We start from the raw sequence: 20,869 nt of genomic DNA on the forward strand, positions 1-20,869 counted from the left end.
TAAAAGTTTTAAATTATTTGATAAATCTTTAAAAAGAATAATATGACGATGTCTTTGCCGAGAGCCATGCTCAGCAATGCTGATATACGACACCGTGCAAATTATGAAGCGCGCGTGGTCTAGCGCCCCAAATTTGAAGCGCATGATAGTGCTTTTTAGCACGTGCTCTAAACTTTTTTGAGTGCGCACTATTTTGCAGCATCTGCTAGAGTGTCTTCGCGCCCAAAAAAACGGTTTTTAGCGCGTGGAGTAGTTTTTGCGCGTCTGTTGGAGATGCTCTAAAAGAAAGCAAGCATACTCATACTGCTGGTGGCACATTTCATGCCTGAAATTGCAAAACAGTTCTGCTTTTGAAATCCATCCATCCATTATTGCTGCTTCCTTTTCTTTTCGGCCGTAAGAATCTCTGTTGTGTGTGTCCTTTTACATCGTGTGTGAATGATCATGACGAACTGGGTGATGCGTGGACGGTACAGTAACACATTTGGTCAGCAGATATCTTCACCAGCGAAGCAGCTCTTGCCGATGCAAACAGCCTCCGATGTCACCCCGTCCTGCTCTTAGCTGCCTGGGCGAAATGACGTGCGTGCCCCTCCTGCTCTTAGCTGCCTCTTGGTTAAGCCGCATGCCATTTGCGTCATTTCCTGGCTGGATCATGAGAAAGTGGCAGTGTGCACACTGCATCCCCATGAGGCCATGACACCACGCCTTGCCTTCCATAGCAGAACTGGGGGCTTAGCCTCTCATCAGAATTGCATCCTGCTTAACTGCCATTAATCGATTGAGCGAGCCACATCATTTGCATTTGCATTGGCCATCTTTACTAGTAGAGTCAAGATAAATCAAGTTTTGAAATCCCTCACACCCTTCTTGCACCCCACCTACCCATAACAGCCTCCGATCACGGCGATGATACCGGTGCGGCGATGGATAAAAGCGAGAGCACATTCATGCATGCTAATTGTCAGGTTTTCAGTTCTCACCAGTAATATAATTAGGTAGTTGCATTTCTGAATTGCATTGCATCCCCAAAATGGCATAGAGGTGTATGCATGGCCCTATACATACTTTGCTGATGATGCAACACCCCTGTTGTAGCCTTCACTTGAAGCGGTTCTTCGGTTAGCAATTGCTTTCGGCTGATCCGTCGACCGCCGACCGCCGGGAAGCGTTCTGAAAGGTAGCTTTCTTCTGACCCCAGTTTATGTAACAGCAGTCGTGCTAGGTTTATGTAATTCTGTTAGCTCACACTTGATTTTGATCCTCTGCTTGCTTGCTGATGATCATAATGCATGCATGATACTAGTACTGTGTAATGTACCTTTGCTGCCTGCGATCGTGTGTAGCCCTGTGCCATCGGTGACATCAACAAATCCTATCCTGATTCCCGACAGCTGCAGAGAAAGCCTTGCGTCTATGATATGTCACTCGCTTGCTCAATCCTAGGACAAGCTGACCACTGCGCACTGGCGCTGAGCTGAGCGATGGTGGGAGGAGGAGACTATCACCAGGCTGTTCATGGCCATGGAGGGGGAGGAGGGGGCACCGTGGAGGCTGCGCTCAGGCCGCTCGTCGGCGGCGCCCACGGCTGGGACTACTGCATCTACTGGCGGCTCTCTCCTGACCAGCGGTACGTACGTGTGTGTGCGTGTGCGTGTGCGTGTGTCCGATTGTTCATGCGATTCTTGCAGCCAGAGCTTGATGATGATGATCCATGGCAGGTTCTTGGAGATGACGGGGTTCTGCTGCAGCGCGGAGTTCGAGGCGCAGGTGGCCACGCTCGCCGACGTCCCTTCCTCCATCCCTCTCGACTCCTCCTCCATCGGGTAATTAAACTACCTTCTACTTCTCCTTGATGCCGGCCGGTCATGTCGACCGCCATTAATTTTTGGCCGGATCTCTGACTGTTGACTTTGTTGGTTGGTCAGGATGCACGCTCAGGCGCTGCTGTCGAACCAGCCGATCTGGCAGAGCAGCGGCGGGGCGCCGGGTCCGGATCTGCTCACGGGCTACGAGGCTGCCTCCAGCGGCGGCGAGAAGACGCGGCTCCTCGTCCCCGTCGCCGGCGGGATCGTCGAGCTCTTCGCTTCAAGATACGTGCGTGCGTGGCCTGTGATGGGAAATATCAGTTAGGTTTGGAAGTAGTTAGGGGGCACGCGGTTCGCGTGAGCTGACGCGACGGCGGCGGCAACGGCGGTGCACCGTACGCAACAGCCTTCGCGTTTCCATGGTGCGTGGTGTATATATACGGCTGACCTGACCTGACTGGGGTGCCATTAATGCAGATGGCGGAGGAGCAGCAGATGGCGGAGCTGGTCATGGCGCAGTGCGGCGGCGGTGGGCAGGGGTGGCAGGAGACGGAGGCGCAGGGGTTCGCGTGGGACGCGGCGGCAGACCCGGGGCGGCTCTACGCGGCGGCGTCCCTCAACCTGTTCGACGGCGCCGGGGGAAGCGGCTCCGGCGAGCCGTTCCTGGCGGGAGTGCTGGAGGACGGCGCGGCCGGCGTGGGGTGGCAGTACGCGGCAGAGAGCAGCGAGCCGCCGTCGACGGTGGCGCAGGAGCACCAGCAGCTGCACGGCTCGGGCGTGGGGAGGGCGGACTCGGGGTCGGAGAGGAGCGACATGCAGCTGGGGGACCCCGACGACAACGTCGACGGCGAGACGCAGAGGGGCTCCGGCAAAGACGGCGGCGGGAAGCGACAGCAGTGCAAGAACCTCATCGCGGAGCGGAAGCGGCGCAAGAAGCTCAACAACCGCCTCTACACGCTCCGGTCCCTCGTCCCCAACATCACCAAGGTAATTCACTATCATCCTTCCATGGCCGCCGCCATGCATGATTCTTGTAAATTTCAAAGCTCAAAGAGAGCGCAAGGATCCATGTCGGCAGATGGACCGGGCGTCGATCCTCGGGGACGCGATCGACTACATCGTGGGGCTGCAGAAGCAGGTGAAGGACCTGCAGGACGAGCTGGAGGACCCGAACCCGCCGGGGGGCACCGGCGGCGACAGCAAGGCCCCCGACGTGCTCCTCGACGACCACCCGCCGCCGGGCCTCGACAACGACGAGGACTCGCCGCAGCAGCATCCGTTCCCGTCCGCCGGCGGCAAGCGGGCCCGGAAGGAGGAGGCCGGCGAGGAGGAGGAGAAGGAGGCGGAGGACCAGGACATGGAGCCGCAGGTGGAGGTCCGGCAGGTGGAGGGGAAGGAGTTCTTCCTGCAGGTGCTGTGCTCCCACAAGTCCGGGCGCTTCGTCCGCATCATGGACGAGATCGCCGCCCTCGGCCTCCAGATCACCAGCGTCAACGTCACCTCCTACAACAAGCTCGTCCTCAACGTCTTCCGCGCCGTCGTACGTCCCGCTCTAGCCGGCCGATCGCCATTGTCGCAGCCTGCTGATAGGGATTCACGGTGGGCTTTGGTTGGCTTGCAGATGAAGGACAACGAGGCGGCGGTGCCGGCGGACAGGGTGAGGGACTCGCTGCTGGAGGTGACGAGGGAGATGTACGGCGGGGGTGGCGCGTGGTCGTCCCCGCTCCCCCCGCTGCCGCCGCCGACAAATGCGAAGCTCGATGGCATGGACGGGCAGGCGGTGCCGGCGGTGGCCGGGGAGCACTACCACCAGCTGCACCACCAGGTTCTGGGAGGGTACCATCACCAGCATCTGCACTACCTCGCCATGGATTGATTGATTCCCTATATTACTACTAGCTACTATAGGTCCATGGCTGGATTAGTTGATATACGTAATTAGTTCCCTTCATGCTCGTAATTTGTTTTCCCTCGTTTGTTCGTTCAAATATGTGTCAAGTTTAACTAATTAACTGGAGAGGACAGAACAGTGAAATTAAATTGTTTGTTGTTTGGGTGAATTCGTGATAATTACAAGGGAATTAATTGGGAGCAACTAGTTAACGAGCGCTCCTTCGGGAGCCTCGCAATGATCAGCGCCACTTGGCGCGTTCTTAGCCATTCGCCACGTGTCGCGCTCTGGACGCTCTCTCTGTATTTTTTTATTTTTCTGCATGCGATTTCAGCTTTTTAAACGGTTTTTTTTTAGTTTTTTTTGACGTTTTGGTTTTCTCCCGGTCTTCCTTAGCTTTAACGCGTTTTTTGCTTTTGCGAAAGTCACGGTTCTTTTTCGCAAGAGGCACGGTTGTGCTTTAGCGAGAGTCACGACCGTGCCTTTCGGAAACGGAGAAAAACGCATTTTCTGTTTTTTTTTCTTTCGCGAGAGTCACGGTTTTGCTTCCGCGAGAGGCACGGTTGTGCTTTCACGAGAGTCACGGCCGTGCCTCTCGGAAAGGAAAAAACGAAACGCGTTTTCTGTTTTTTCTTTCTTTCACGAGAGTCACGGTTTTGCTTCCGCGAGAGGCACGGTTGTGCTTTCGCGAGAGTCACGACCATGCCTCTTAGAAAGGTGAAAAAATACGTGTTTTCTATTTATTTTCGCGAGAGTCACAGTTTTGCTTCCGCGAGAGGCATGGTTGTGCTTTCGCGAGAGTTACGGCCGTGCCTCTCGAAAACGAAAAAAAACACGTTTTCTGTTTTTTTCCTTCCACGAGAGTCACGGTTTTGCTTCCATAAGAGGCACGGGTGTGATTTCGCGGGAGGCAAGGGCGTGCCTCTTTCGGAAAGGAAAAAAAATCATGCTTCCGGTTTGGTTTTTTCGCCCGGTTTTTTTCGTCCGGTTTTTTTCATGAAAAATAGTTCATTAAAACCTATCAACATGTGATCTAGTTTTAAAGATCTCGACGCGAGGAATCCAATGATGAAAACGGTTCGAGATTGGGATGCACGGTTTAAAAGATAAAACGTTTTGAATAAACGGATCTACGAAAAAGGGAAAACTCTCAGGTTGCGAGGTTGCGACAAGTGGCGTGCTACATGTGCGCCACTTGTCACAACATGGGGAAGTGGAGTGTTCTTTGCAACGAGTACTCCTTAATTAGTGATGTCGGAATTAATTTATTTATTTTCCTTTTACTATCCCAGTCGATTTTTGGGCTTAAAGTTGCGCTATATTCAGCCTGTTCTTGTTGGATTTTTTGTCCAAAAGGACCCCCTGCCGAACGCTATTGCCAAAAAGGACTATCTGCAGATAAAACTGTCAAAAAGGACCCCCCTCACTAGTGGCGGCAGGCGCGGCAGGCGACACGTGGCACCTGCCGCCACGCCAGGAGGCGGCGGGCCCTGCTGCCACCGCAGGAGGCGGCCGCGCGGGGCACAACGGGTTCTCGCACAGTGCAGTAGCTGGGACGGAACGGGCCAGGAGTGGTAGGCTCGGCCGCCACTAAGTGAGGCGGCGAGCGCTGCCGCTGTCGCTCCCCGTCCGACAGCCTCTGCTGCGCGCGGGCCGAGGCGTGGGCCAGGCCGCCACCGGAGGAGGCGGCATCTTTCTTCCTTCGCACGCCCGACACATTTCCTGTTGCGAGATAGCGCTGATTCCCGTGTGCAACAGCGACGCTGAAGGCGGTGATTCCCACACGCGGGAAAATGCACGCGGATGCCTTGCTTTAGGTTCTTTCGCCCGGAAATCAGTCCTGCTTTAGCTTATTTTGCCTCAGCGGATGGGACAGCACTATGAGAATCTCTCTGGCTATTGCTTGAGCGGATGCGACGGCATCAGTCACTCGCTGCGGAAATCCAATGCTGCGGGAAGCTGTTGTGCCGACACTACAGGGATCCTAAAATTTCCCGCTTAATTTTCTCGCCATCATTTATCGTCTGAGCTTATAAAAGGAGACACCGAGGCTCTCGTCCAGCCATCCTCGAAATCTCCACTGCGCAAAGTGTATAACACATTTTTTTCAGTCGGTATGAGTTTGCCTTGCTTGGATCATAGCATTAGGCCGAGGAAAATGAAGAATGCAAGTTTGCCTCCGGGGGTGGCAGTCCTGCGGTGTTGGTGTGGCGGTCTTTGCAAGGTGAAGGAGGTTACGGATTTTTCAGACTGGTTGGGCATGAAGTTTTTCATGTGCGCCAATTATGAGGAAGATCCACCCATAGCTATTTCAGAGTACGATAAGCCTCCGGTATGCTTTAACCATCACAAATAGATATTGTTGGTATTTTGATAGATTCTTTAATAACATTCTTGTTTCTTGTTGTAGTCTCCTCCGCCTCTGTGCATGTACTATCGTTGGATTGACACGGAGATGACAGCTTGGGCAGTGACTGGGATTCATGAAAGAAGTCGCCGTGCGTGGAATAGTTTCTATGCGAAAGAGCGACGCGAGAAGGCGGAAGCTGAGGAGAAAGTAGAGCAAGAGAGAGTTAAAAGAATATTATGCGGAGCAACACCGTTTTTTCAGGATTTAGGAAAGAAAAACAGGGAAGAGGCTCGTCGCATGGAGGAGCAGGAATGACAGCGAAAGGAGGCTCGTGAGGCGGAGAGGCAGAGAAAGAAAGAAAGGGCTCGTGAGGCCAAGGCAGCAGAAGAAGCTGGCGATGGAAAAGGAAAATATCCACGCTGGACTCAGTAGATTCCTGTGGTAGTATTTTAAATTTCACAATCCTTTGTATCTTTATTTCTGCAGTTTAATGTAGCTTTATTTCAGTAGTAAAATGTAGCTTTATTTCAATTCTACGATGTATCTTATTTTCAGTTGTACCGTGTCGTAATGGAAAAAAACATAAAGTTTAGAATAAAGTAGTGGCATTTTCTTGCCCTCCATTAATATCGAACATCGTGCAACAACTACGGAATGAAATTAAGATAGAACATAATGCCCTACAATAAGAGAGTACAAACTAATAATGCAAGTACATCTGAATTAAACAGTAGAACTGGAATACAGCTTAAAAACTACATGAAGGCATCATCGTCATCCTCCGTCGATGCAGAACTCTTGCCCTTCGAGGATGCAGAACTCTTACCCTTGGACGATGCAGAAATCTTGCCCTTCGAGGATGCAGTACTCTTGCCCTTAGACGATGCAGAACTCTTGCCCTTAGACGATGCAGAACTCTTGCCCTTTGACGATGCAGAACCCGAAAGCGGCGGCATGAAGATATCATCTTCGTCCTCGCTCTCCTCAATCCATAAAAATTGATGCTTTTCTACAGTCCTTCTAAAATTTTTACTCTTCGGCTCCACTACCTTCTTCCACCTTCCATTCAACCTAAGAAGTTCTTTACGTACCTCCTCATAGGTCCTTTCAGGCCACCCAGACCTACGTAATTGGTGAGCCAACTCATTCATTATGGTGTCACTACCGGTGAGTTCGTCCCATGGAACTATCCTATTGTCCATCCTGAAATCGGTAGCTAGCCTAAGAAGAGTCCTACTCATCTCAGGGTGAAAACTACGATCAAAAGGATAATGGGACATCTCGACTGCACTACACTCGAATGCTTATCCACCTCCGTCTGAAGGGGGCTTTATAGGTAGAGAGGAGAAAATGGCGGGAAAGAACGACTGCAGTATGGCGGGAAAGGGTTGGTGGGAACATATGGCGGGAAGGGGTTGGCGGAAAACGGGTGGCAGGAAGATATGGCGGGAAGGGGTTGGCGGGAAACGGGTGGCGGGAACATATGGAGGGAAAGCGTTGGCGGGAAAATATTGAGGGGAAAGGGCTGTCTGAAAATATATTTTTTCAATGTCTAAGATGGGAAATGGTTGCACAGTATTCATCAGCCAAAATTTAAAAAAAATCATTTCGGCCTAACATAAGCCGAAGAGTGGAGCGGGATAGTATGGCGGGAGATATAGGCGGGAAGAATTGTTCTTGACTGGTGCATTTTTATTTCAGCATACATAGATGTTCAAATCGAAAAGTATGATACTGACATATGTAGATACAATGGGTCGTGCACGTGGATAGACGAATCACCCTACTTTACGATGACCACCTGGCCTTTCCTTACGACCGGAAGGCGACAAGCGATTAGGTGGCCGAGTTACACGAAGACCGCGGTTGTACTCCAATTCGGCTTGATGTGTCTGTGAGTCCTGCATAGGTGGTGGAGTGGTGAATCCTTGTTGCGAACCTGAAGCGTAATTGTAGGCATATGGTTGTGACTCCGCGGGGATAAAAGATGGGCCAATAACGTCCCCTCCGAAGAACTCTGTAACTAATGATGTAACCATGTCGCCATGATCATGTGATGCTCCCAGGACGCCTGTGTTGATGCCACGTTGGGTGTTCTCATCGCCCCAATTAACATCAGGTATGTCTTGCACATAGAAACATTGTAAACAAACTGTTAGAGGATAATATATGATATCATTGTAAATGCATTAAAATGTAAACATGACTACCTGGTTAGATTCCTCCCCTGTACTGTCTGGCCATGATACGTGGTGCTGGTTTAAATCTGGTACACGAGTCTCCTCGGGCATGGAGATCCCTCGCGTGGAGAGATATGAATGAGAGCCCTCACCTTGGGTGTATGCATCATATCCTGTGTACACATATGGGTTAGGGGAAAGAGTCTGCTCGGGTATCGAATCCAAGCCCGTGCCATGGTCCTGAGATGTCTGCCCCTGACGAAGCTGCACCGAAGAAGAGCGATGCAGTGGCAGAGATGAGTCATGTCGTGGAAATGTCGTTCTAGTACTCGGACCCTCCCCCCACTACCCATGGCTCGTACGCGCCTCGCTCAGTCTGGACGATGGCGCCGCACTCGGTCTGGCTGACCTCGCTACCGGCATGTTGTACGCTCCAGTGACAACGTCGTCGCATCTACCGCATATGAACTTTGTTGCCATGTATTGTTGAAAACGTTTCTGGAATGACGGGCGAGCTGGGCCCTGGGCCAGTATGCTATCCATAGCCATCTGCCTTACTTCGTTGCAACTTTCAAGCTGAACAATATTTGGATGTTATTTAGTTCAAATGATTATGAAATGATGGACCTAAAAAACTTACAAGTGATTACCATCTGGTCACGATAGTAAGCTGCATGCAGCTCAATATGTCTCCGTGCCTGCTCCTCCTGTGTGAGATGTGTTGGTATAGTAGCTGGCTGACTGGCCAGGCTAGCACGTGTGTTCATGCAGTACCACTGCTTATACGCTTGATCTGTACTTCCATCATACGGTCTGCAAAATTAAATAATTACATAAATTGTTGTGATGAAAGCAAAGCATCTTCACGCATCATATGATCATCGTAATAAAATAATGTAAATAAAATATACCTAAGTTGATGCACTATATCTGCTAGCACTTCATTTTCCCACTTGTGTATCCATTCAATGTTCGGTTCCCTCCGATCGTATAAACTCCAACCCCCGCCCATATTGGTTAGCCTGCAAATTATGTAACAAAGTGTGAGTTTAGTAAATTAAAAAAGACACTAACTATTTAGGGAGGTCACATCTTACTTATGGGTTTCCTCATCGATACGTCTTGGAAAAGGCGGTGGAATTTCTTGATAGAGACCGAACTGTCTCATTACACGCTCTGGGTTGTAAGGCTCAACACACCACAGGAACAATAAGTTGTAGCGAGTCAGCCAGAATGCACTATCGCTCAAGATGCCTGGTGTGAAGAGTCGAGCATCAAAGACCATTTGTAATTGGTCCTGAGTCCACGGGTTCCATGTGACTTCTGCCTCATCAAGTATCTCAAACTACTGGTGGTACATAGGGTAACAATTTTTCGCAATATCTGGAGACCAACGTTTCCGTGCCTTTGTCCACCTAGTGGCCATAGTTGCGCTGCCACCCTTGCTAAAGTCATATGGCTGTACAGGTTGTACTATACGAGGTCGTCCTACAGGGAGGTATTCCCAGGACCACAACTGTAGAAACTCGTAGGCGACACAAAGTAATGGAGCTTTTTGTGCGAAAGAGGTTTTTTGCATGGCATCACACAAGCCTCTGTATGTATGAGATAGCATGGCAGAACCGAAGCTGTATTTTAGCTGCTCCGATAAAGGTTCATCTACCATATTCTCTGCAATGTAGATGAGACCAAGGACAACAACGTCCCCATGTGAATTTGGAAACAGATCCCCGAGGAGCCACAACAAATACGCAAACAGATGTCTTTTTCTCGTCTCCTCATTGGCGAAGCTAGATAAAATACGAAAGTTATCACGAAGCCAGACGAGGGCCACCAGAACATTGTGATTCTGGCATTTCCATCCCAAGACGGGCTACTATATCTAATGCCCAAGATGGAGACACTCGTGGAGAGACTAACGGCTCATCTCTAATTGGTAGAGCAGTGATCATAGAAACATCTTTCAGCGTAGGTGCAAGCTCCCTAAAACAAAAGTGAAAGCTGTGGGTTTCAGGTCTCCACCAATCAACGAGGGATGTCAAAAGGGATCGGTCCGAACGTACTTGGTCGTGGCATGATGTGAGCCTAGCAAAACTTTGTAGTCCATAAGCGAGTCAAGGTGAGCAAGGAAAGCATTGTGTATTGGCCATGTTTTCTTTATGGTTCGAAGTCTGAAAGGCCGATAATCATGCTTAATATTTGGGTTCAAAAATAGGTGGCAACGGTGGCCAGCGTCATGGGGCCCCTGCAAAAGCACTGGCACTTTACCCATAACCTGCACACAAACATACAAATATAAATTACGAGGAAGACACAAATACAAATGTAAATCAAAATTAACTTAAAAATACAAAGAGATACGATTTACATTAATTATCTGAAGTTAACATCACGAGTACAATAATACAAACAGATTCCATTTAAATTTAATATAAGTACACATAACGAGTAGAAATATAAATAGACATAGCGAGTACATATATATCAACATCATGCGTTGTTGTTGGCTCAATACGGACATTCTCTGCGTGAATGTCCAGGACACCTGCAAACGCAGCATCGCCTTGGTTCTCCCATCTGGCTATGTTCCATGTCATTGCGATGACGCCTAAACTGACGTCGTCCCTTTGCGGTTCTCATCAAGTCGGCGTTCGGAACCCATTTCGGCCCATCTGGCCACAACATTTTGTAGTTTATATCTATGCCCCAAGCCTAGAACTCACCGTTCCAAGTGTTGTACAGATTGTACATGTTGAAGTACGGCGATATGTATGGCTCGATGCTGATTTTTTGATCAGCAGCCGCCCGGAGCACATGACTGCAAGGGTAGCCCTCAAGCTTGGGCTTGTCACAAGTGCACTCACAGGAGGTTGAGCCAAGGGTGACAGCTTGCTTTTTTGATCCTCTGTGGTGACCCTTAACGTACTTGGCTCGCACATTGACCTCCCACTTATTCCTAAGTGCGTCCGCTTTCCTGCAGCCATGACTTTTGAACTTCTTTTCTTTCTCGTCCAGATGTCTTTGCATCTTCTCGAACCATGGCTTGTTCAATTCAACTTGTGCTTTGGCGATGGTGACCTTGTCTGCAAAGTATGACAGGGTCCGGTTCCAAGTTTCTTCAATTAGGGTTGTGATAGGCAGTGCTCGCACCCCTTTAAGAACACCATTGTACACCTCTGACATGTTGCTGGTCATTATTCCATACCGAGCCCCGGTGTCGTGAGCCTGCACCCACTTGTCCAAATGAGGGCAATTCTCGCCGATCCACTGGCTCAAATTTATGGGCGTCCTACGACCCCTCCAGTCTTCTCTCTGCGGAAAGGCCGCGTGGTCGATCTCACCATTGATACCTGCCTAGATCGCATTCATTTTGGCTTCAGTTTTTTGCATGCACATCCTCTTGAATAACTTGAACCAATCCTTGTTTGTGAATTTGGAGTAAAAGTTTGCTGCCAAATGCCTCATTCACCACCTTCCCTCTAGATCGGGCCAGCCCCACTCTTCTTCCGACGCCTTAATTATTTCAAGAGCGCTTAAAAATCCAGTGTTGCGATCAGAGATGATGCAAACACCTTTACGCTCTTTGACGACGCCCATCTTCACGCAGCCCAGGAACCACAACCAGCTATCTTTGTTCTCGCTCTCGACCAATGCATATGCAATAGGAAGAAGCTGACTATTTGCATCCGCTGCAATCGCCACCAATAGTGTGCCCTTGTACCTTCCAGTGAGAAAGGTACCATCAACTGATAATATCGGGCGACAGTGCCTGAAGGCTTGTATAGTCTGGGTGAATGCCCAGAATAAGCGGTCCAGGATTAGCTCACCCGGCTTCATTGGGTTTGGACATTCACTCCGCCAAAATTGAGTCCCCCTATTAGCACTTGCTATTTGATGACACATTTTAGGGGCATAAGAATAGGCCTCCTCATAGGTACCATACAAGTTCTTGAATATATTTTCCTTCGCACGCCTAGCCTTGCTGTAGCTAACAGGGAAGCCAATTAGATCGTCTGCATCTTTTTGCAGAGCCCTAACATTAATGTAGAGACTTCCCTGCACAATCGTTTCCATCGTCTGTGCCACATATTTTGTTGTCACATTGGAGTGATTTGAAAGAGTCCCAGTTTGCTCACAGGTATGCTCCACTATTTTTGTGATATGCCATGACTGACATACCCCAGGCTTCAGTCTAGCGAGAACTCTTCCGCGGCAACCTTTCGCGGTGTGGATGCATATGACCTTCAACTCTTTTTTATCACGCTGCTTCACTCTATGCTGGTGGTGGATGCCGATTGCATAGCTACCCATTGCCTGGTAAGCACACTTCTTGTCTGGGAAAACTTGCCCAACCTCCAGGCTCCCCGCTCCTAGGCCAGAAGCAGAGTGAAATTCGTTGGTGATGCTCATATCCTGTAAAAACCCAGGTTGCAGTGCCGCCGCGACCGCCCTCTGAGGAGGAACATCTTCTTCTTCCTTGACCCCGAAGACGCAGAAGAATGATCATCATCATCTAGCGCCTCCGGCAATCCCTCCACGTGTTCGCTCATGTCAACGGCCGCAGACCAATATCTTGTGTCATACACAGGCTGGCCGCCCGTCGGTTCCGATGGGCCAATGCTAGGGGCTGATGTGATGCCCAACTCGACCTCACCACCCCTGCTACTGCATCCGGCAACATCAGTGACTGAAATGAACTCCACATACACCATCGGTTGGCCATACATTGTGTTATTGGGATTGCTTGCAAACCTCATGTATGACCCCCCATGACCGATCACCTGTGACAGACCGCAAACCCCAACGGGCAACTGCCCCATCATTTCCTTCGTCAACGACGAAGGCCTCCATTGTCATTTTTTCCCCTGCGTCCCTGGGCCAAACACCGCTCGGATGCACCTTCTAACTGCTGCGTAACCCACGTTGACCATGTCTCTCACTACAACTGTAGTCGACTCGCACAAGGACACATCCACCCCGAAAGGACTATCGCATAAGACGTTCCCATAGTACACTACTAAATTTTCCATAGTACCTACAGGTTTACATTTCAAATAATTAGTAACTGAACATTTAGTAACGATGACAACATTTACATATCATACGACTAAAATAATAACCGTATTTTCGTTACAAATATTCGGTTTGTTTCTAGAATCATTTGCTTAGACTTTAAGGGGCTGTTTGGTTAACGGGTATTTAAAGATCTATTTTTTTCTCAAACTTGTCTACGAGAGTAAAAATGACTATTAGTAAAAACTAATTTTCTTACAACAGGTTATGACAAACAACCACTAAACATAATAGTATGATAATAACATTTTAATATCATATGAGTAAAACATTTAATTTCTTCGGGCTTTATATAATTTTTTCATATCATACGATAGCAATCATTTATTTACAAATAATAATATTTGCAGCGGCATGCACATTATTCACAACAGTACATCAATATAAAAAATATTAACAAAATTACGGTGTCGTTTTATACCTTAGCTCCAACATGGATGTGCTTGCGAATGCAATTAAGAGTCCAAATAGTTTGAATAAATTTCCGTCACCAGTACTATATGAACGGAGTCAACCTATTATCACATGAACATCAATATTACACATGGATTTTTCTTTCTGCTATCAAAAGTATGAAAATAGCACTTGCATGTATGTGGTCATCACCTCAAAAGGGACAGAGAAAATGGAAACACAATTTCTTCAATCACGTCATCTCCTCCTTGTTTGCTACTAAGATGAATTATTTTACTTGATTGCATACATCATCAAGTACATTAGCACATAATCTTAACATATAAAATTTAGATTATTGCCATAACAAAGTAGACCTATGGCTTCCTAACTACAGACTTATTAATAAACATACCACATGAAATAACATACCACATGCAATGAACAATTACAGTACAAGTTTTTTATTAATTACCGTATTAAGATTTCTCGCATGTCAATACTAATGGACGCACCTAACATAGATACAACATCTTCAACCTACTCTTCTAAAAAATATATTATAAATGTTGTATCTGTCATCTAAAATTATTTATAACCTCTAAGCACTAACATCGCATAGCTAATGATGAGCTAAAAGACTAACTAATTACCATCGTGCATGCACAAAAAAATCCATGTATTGCAAAGCTCATACCTTGATCTTCAACTTCGTAGTTCACTTCTCTACGCAAATCCTACTCCTCAAGCTCTAAATGACTACAAATGACTCCTCCAAGTGCTAAAATTATGCCTAAAACAACAGAGAATACACACTTAGGAACTAATCAAACAGAACGAAAACATCATGCATGCGAACGAAACCAACAAAAATGGATAGATCTTACCATAATCTATCTTTTCTTCAACTTCATCATCTTCGAAATCCAATTCTAAATCGGCCAAAATCACGAGTGAAAGTGGCTATCAAGTTTTTCTTTCTGTCTGTGTATTCTTCTACACTTAGAGAGAGTAGAGAGGCCGAGAAGGCAACCAGAGATATGCGAGAGAGAGTGTATGCGCACGGAGCCGCGTATGTACGTTTAAAAAGAAGAGGACCACTGTATTGTGGCAGAACGAGCCAGAACTCACCTACAGCGGCATCGAATTCTAGCATCGCGGTGTCTCATCACACACGGCAACAACAATGCTATCGAGTGTGCGGCAGGAAAACACGCGTTCAAATCATCACACACCGCTTTAATCAGTGTCGTCTATGTAGCAATCACTACTACAAAGTTTAGGCGGGAATCTGATTCCAGATCATCGAAACTTGTGGCAGAAAGCAAAACAAGGAACCCTGGAATCAGCGCCCGTGAAAATCTGCGCAGTCAGCATGGGAATCAGCGCTGTCGCGCGTGCAGCAACAGGGACACCGCCTGCTGCAGTGGTGGAGTGGCCCACACGCTGGGCCCGCGAGCAGCACGGCCTGTCGGCCCGGGAGCGACAGCGGCAACGCTCGCCGCCTCACCTAGTGGCGCCGAGCCCACCACTCCTGGCCCGTTCCGTCCCAGCTGCTGCACTGTGCGAGAACCCGTTGTGCCCCACGCGGCCGCCTCCTGGCGTGGCGGCAGGTGCGACGTGTCGCCTGCCGTGCCTGCCGCCACTAGTGAGGGGGTCCTTTTTGACATTTTTATCTGCAGATAGTCCTTTTTGGCAATAGCGTTCGGCAGGGGTCCTTTTGGACAAAAAATCGTTCTTGTTGCTGTTGGACATATTAACAATTTTTTAATTAATTTAATCGACGTCTGGCTTGGAATCCCCCATTGTAATCCCACCTACACAAACTGCGAATTTCAAACATGTAACCGTGTACTTGTGTCATATTTCATATTGTGTTTGTCTTGACAATACGTGCCTGCAAATTTCAATCGCATACCCACAAGGATCCACAAGCTATAGAGAGAATAAATCAAATTCAACTAAATGACTCGGTTTATCAAAGGGGCATGGCTACAGATCCATATATATGTGTAGTAATACCTAACTTATGCAGCGGACTATCACATTTCATTGACAATTGCCAACTAGCCGCCTACATCTTAACACAACACCATGCTCGGTGCTCGACCGACATATCTCCCGCATGAGATGCCTACGAATGGTTGACTCGGCAAGTGATTGTAGGATATAGGGCAGTGAAAATGATCACTGGTTCATATGTTTGTTAGATACTTCAAGGCTTCCCCAAGTTTGGCAAAAAAAAATTCAACCTTTTTCTTTGATTGCTTGTTGAATTCACATCAAGTTAGCTCACACTTAATATGCTACAGACAGCGATGAGCAAGAAACACATATTTGACTAAAATTGGAACAATCGCTACAAATTAGTGATTTAATAGTTAGGTTCCTGCTTATCTTTTTTCCTACCTAACTTGAGAGATTTATAACTTTTATCTATGAACAACAAAGGTAATGACATGCAGGGTTGCTTATCTTTCTTCCTACCTAACTTGAGAGATTTATAACTTTTATCTATGAACAACAAAGATAATGACATGCAGGGTTGCTTATCTTTCTTCCTTCCTACCTCACCTGAGAGATTTATTACTTTTATCTATGAACAACAAAGATAATGACATGTAGGGTAGCAGTAAGGTCCCCCACCCCCTACATATTATAGTATCACAATGATGTTACCTTTTCTCCCTAAAGAATGCCCGGGTGTAATTTATAGTGCTTGCACGAATTCTAAATCGGTAACACCAAGTGCAACCGCTATAGGTCTCAATACTTTGATCGGACCACCACCATCAGTATGAGAACCAAAATCTCCATTGACCTTGAGTCAGGTGTTACAAATAAGAGTGAGCCACACCTGTCCCTTGACCTTTGAGGTAGATGCGAGGGTCGCGTCACTCCTATATCGTCTTCTTGTCCTCCTCTAATGTTGAGGCTTGGTAAATCCATCGAGTGCTCTCGCATGTGTCGCCCTGACAAGCAAGAGGACGGAGTAGGGGGGAGATAATGACCCGACTCCGTTAATTTGCGATGTTGTACTGCAGTGATGGGACTTACTTGTTGTAGGCTCATCACTGTATGTTAATACAAGATGTTTCACCATTACCAGCTACAGGTATCTCAACAAAAGATGATCAACCAAAAAAATAAATGAAAAGAACAATGTTCGTACTTCTACTGATAGAAATCTACCATGGGTTTCTATATTTGTGCAAACTTCATAAATTTCTAAGGTTTTCATCCACTGTATAGAAACAAATAAGGAACCACCATGCATCCAGATGGAAGGGAATAGTAATTATTAATCTTGTTTCAGATGTATACAAAAAAATGTTTCATGTATTTGCAAAAATGTTAAACATGTATAAAAATAATTTTAATCTACATGAAAAGAGAAAGAAAAAACTACTAAAAATAATAAAAGAAGAAAAGAAGAAAAAACAAAGAAAACCAATGAAAACTGGTGCACAAGAATGAAAATAGTAAAACGTGAGAAAGAAACAAAAACCATAAAAAAATAGGGAAAAAATTAAAAATGGAGAAAAAATAAAGAAAACCCAAAACAATCACTAAAAACCATGAAAGAAAAAAACCCAAGGAAAAACAATAAAAGACAGAAAAACCAAAAAAGCCAGTCAAGGAAAAAAAGAAAAAGAATAAAAATTGAAACCCATAGCGAACAACGAACCAGCGAAGGATCGCGAGGGAGCGACAAATGCACGAATATAGAAACCCACGAAATCCCGAAAACACTAATTGAGGAGCGCTCATCGCAACGATTAGTTGGGGAGCGCTCCGCGCGCGCCAAGTGTCACGCGCGGAGCGGTCGGGAGACTTTTTCGAGGCGCTCCGCGCGCGACACTCGTCGCGCGTACGGCGTCTCCCGTGTTTTCCGGTTTCTTGTTTCCCTTTCTGGTTTTTTCTTTTTTCACTTTAGTCCTTATACTTTTAATGTTTTGTAAAACCTTTTGATCTGTTTTCTCTCTGGTGTGGGGAACCGTCGTGGAGCACTGTTCTTTCTTTGCCGTCGTCTTCGTCTGTCGCGGCCGCCGCTCTTGTCGCGTGGTTACGGCGGCCCCTGTCCCGGCCGCCGCGCTTGTTGCCTGGTTTTACAGCGATCCTTCTTTAGTGTCGACCGCGCTTCCCCGTTCGCATGATCGCCGTTCCCTACCGGTTGCCTTCGTGGGTTCCTATTTCCCTTTATTGTTTCTCTTTTTGTTCCCATTATATTTCCGGGATATGGAGATTTATGGGGTAGTTACGGGTGGGGACTACCAACACTATCAGATGTCAAGTTTCAACTGGGTTTTGTGTGATTAGTTCTTGATAATCATTGTGTTCCTTGCAGTTATGGATTGTCCTTTTTGCCGTATGCCTGGTGGCCCGTGTTCTTCTGTTGATTCTTCTGTAGACGGGTTCAGTGTGGTCCTTGATCGGCGTTGCTGGAGGCGTGTTGTAAGAATACCATTTTATAATTGTTCAATTTTTGGCACACACGTTTATTTCTTTTGGTGCTGCTTATGCTGTCTTGGTTTTGATTATGATCCTTGTTTTGATTTGTTCTGCAGTATGTTCCGTGCAGTGTTAGAGCTCATATTGCTCGTTACATCGAGGAGTGCAGGGCTTTAGCCATAAGGAGTGGTGACGAAGATATTGATCTTGCTTTTCAGTGCAATGAGGGTTATTTGTATGGTGTTTTGTTTAGTCATGGTCGGTTGAGGAGTAAATTCCATGGTCCTTCCTGGGAACGATTGGTCAGTGATTATGGTGTTCGTCCTCATGATATAATGACCATTAGGCTTTAACACTATGGAACATGGATTGGTATTGATTTTTATCGTGTTGGTCGTGGAGATGCGTTGTCTCCTTTACCTTCTGTTGGTAAGGTTTATTTTTAAGGAAGTTTTTAGCTTGTTTTATTGCACATGATGATTTTTCTGTTCCCTTGAGCCTGTGTAATTATATGTTGTAGCTCTTGATGGTTTGAGCGACTCCGAGATGGAACTTGTTGGGAGTTGTTATTACACCCATGGTGTTTTTCTTAATTATCAGCAGATGTATTTCATGAGGTGTCAACTCTTTGATGATGTCTACATACCGTGTTGTCCTTTTGTTCACAAGATTGATTCCATGAATGTTAATGGTTATCATATGGTCAGATTTTGTTCCACTGTTTTTTCTTTGTTTCTGTTTATTTATTTATTTTTATTATCTCTTCTATTTATAGTTTTAAATTTTTGTTCTATTTTCTGATAGCTTGATGTTCTTGTCAGGTTATTCCTGGTATTGTTGTGAGGAGTTTGAAGGAGTTTGTGACTTTTCCTAGGACTGGCGTTTTAACCCTTGAAGTTACTTTGGAATATGGTGATGATGATGTATATGTGAGCACTCCTTGCTCCTACTTCATTGGCTTGGGTAGTAGAGTGGTGTTCAAACAGGAAGGTTTCAGTGATTTTCTCCAGGCATCGTCTATTGAAGTAAACAACTTGGTGCTGATAACTTTCAAAGAGCGTGATGGGAGGCTTATTGTTATCTTCAATCTTCTGCCGCAGTGATGTTAGTTATAGCCTTTGAACATAAATGGATTCTGTTTAAAAATCTATGCTACGGGTTAATGTTGTCTTGATATATGAAATGATATGAACCTAAGAACCTAAGTGTTCATTGTTGTTGTATGTTTGTAGAAGAGGTATGGCTGTGCATCTCTTTTAAAGATGTTCTTTTGGACGGATGTTATTTAATTGGGGTTATAGTTTTGAATACAGTAGAGGCACGTGTGTTGTTTACTCTGAGGCACGGTTGTGTATCTCCTTTATGTGAGGCACGTGGATTAAGTAAATGTAGGCACGAAATTGAAGTCAGTGCATGCATGGTCGTGAGGAGGCACGGGTATACTGAGAGCTATGTGTGTGCAGCGCCAAAGTTGTACGGGCGAGATACTATGGGTTTCATGTGAGAGGCACGTGTGTGTGTAGGACGTAGAGTTACTGTTGGTTTTATGTGAGGCACGTGGATTGAACAAAACGGAGGCATGGAATTATAGTCAGTACAAGCATGGTTGTGGAGGTACGGGTATAGTGAGAGATGCATCTGTGCAGCACCAAAGTTGCATTGGCGATCACGCGTGCAGAGCATGTAGAGTTACTTTGGGTTTCAAGTGAGGCACGTTGATCAAGCAAATAGAGGCACTGCAGTCAGTACAAGCACGGTTGTCTGGAGGCACGGTTTTGAACCCACTTGCTGGTGTCAAGATTCTAGAGGCACGGATGTGCGGCAGTAGAGGCATTGGTCCGAATATCTGGTTAGAGGGGCTCGGTTAATGATGCACAGGTGTGTAGTCTCTAGGGTCATGGATCCATGGCACCACAGGCATGGATTGAGTAGACACTTAGTGAGTCACGCTTGTAAATAGGTCAGTTGCACACAGTAGTGTTGTTTTGTGGCATTGTGCAGGACTGGTGTACGGAGAGGAACTTGTGTACAATAGCTAGGATGTTCTGAATGGACGGAGCGGTGTTTGATGTGAAATGGAGGCAAGGATTTTTTTTCAATGTGGTTAAGGTAACAAAGTTCTCGTCGCTTGTGACTGTGTACCGAATGATCTTCTGCAATATTTATGAATTTCTCACGCCAATGTTTAATAAGCATTGTACTGAGAGTTTACAACGATATCATCACATATTCTTGTAAATGCACGATGCATCTTGTAAAGGTTGAGTATGAAAATTATAATAAAATATCGTGTGAGATATCTCTCGTTCTATAATCATGGATACAATATATGCTTGCTCAGTACTGGGACATAAGTTACTAATTGCATTTAGACATAACTTACTAATTGCATTTAGACATGCAAAACGTAGTATCCATTTGTACATGAGCACACCACTATGTTCAAATTTCAAACGTAAAATAGTAATACAATACACACAGCATCTTTGAGCAACAACAAACATATTTACAACATAGGTTCATACAATCCAAATTAGTACATGAGCACACCACTGTGTTCAAAGTTCAAACGTAAACTAGTAATACAATACACACAGCATGTTTGAGCAACAACAAACATATTTACAACATAGGTTCATATAATCCAAATTAGTACATGAGCACACCAGTGAGTTCAAAGTTCAAACGTAAAATAGTAATACAATACACACAGCATCTTTGA

General features: G+C 46.4%; 2 protein-coding genes across 5 annotated transcripts; one reads left to right on the forward strand and one right to left on the reverse strand.

The window, feature by feature from the left end:
- The first annotated feature begins 792 nt into the window (after positions 1-792).
- LOC125514424 (transcription factor TDR-like) lies at positions 793-3,880 on the forward strand. Of its 4 annotated transcripts, none has more exons than XM_087528014.1 (7): positions 793-1,180; positions 1,447-1,630; positions 1,722-1,826; positions 1,929-2,101; positions 2,286-2,795; positions 2,887-3,348; positions 3,430-3,880. In XM_087528014.1, the coding sequence occupies exons 2-7, from the start codon at positions 1,485-1,487 to the stop codon at positions 3,705-3,707; spliced, it is 1,674 nt and encodes a 557-aa protein (XP_087384140.1). In that variant the 5' UTR covers positions 793-1,180; positions 1,447-1,484; the 3' UTR covers positions 3,708-3,880. The 4 variants fall into 4 exon arrangements, with proteins under 4 accessions (XP_087384140.1, XP_087384138.1, XP_087384139.1 ...); XM_087528012.1 differs by having other exon boundaries at positions 794-1,180; positions 1,347-1,630; XM_087528013.1 differs by having other exon boundaries at positions 794-1,180; positions 1,395-1,630.
- A 7,061-nt stretch (positions 3,881-10,941) lies between these two features.
- On the reverse strand, positions 10,942-12,941 carry LOC147963829 (uncharacterized). The gene is made up of 4 exons (XM_087529720.1): positions 12,653-12,941; positions 12,409-12,599; positions 11,800-12,306; positions 10,942-11,583 (listed from the first exon to the last, which is right to left on the reverse strand). The coding sequence occupies exons 1-4, from the start codon at positions 12,939-12,941 to the stop codon at positions 10,942-10,944; spliced, it is 1,629 nt and encodes a 542-aa protein (XP_087385846.1).
- Between the last annotated feature and the right edge of the window lie 7,928 nt (positions 12,942-20,869).

This window comes from Triticum urartu, chromosome 6A (assembly GCF_056163025.1).
Source record: "Triticum urartu cultivar PI428250 chromosome 6A, HENAU_Tu73, whole genome shotgun sequence".
In the NCBI taxonomy this organism is placed as follows: domain Eukaryota; kingdom Viridiplantae; phylum Streptophyta; class Magnoliopsida; order Poales; family Poaceae; genus Triticum; species Triticum urartu.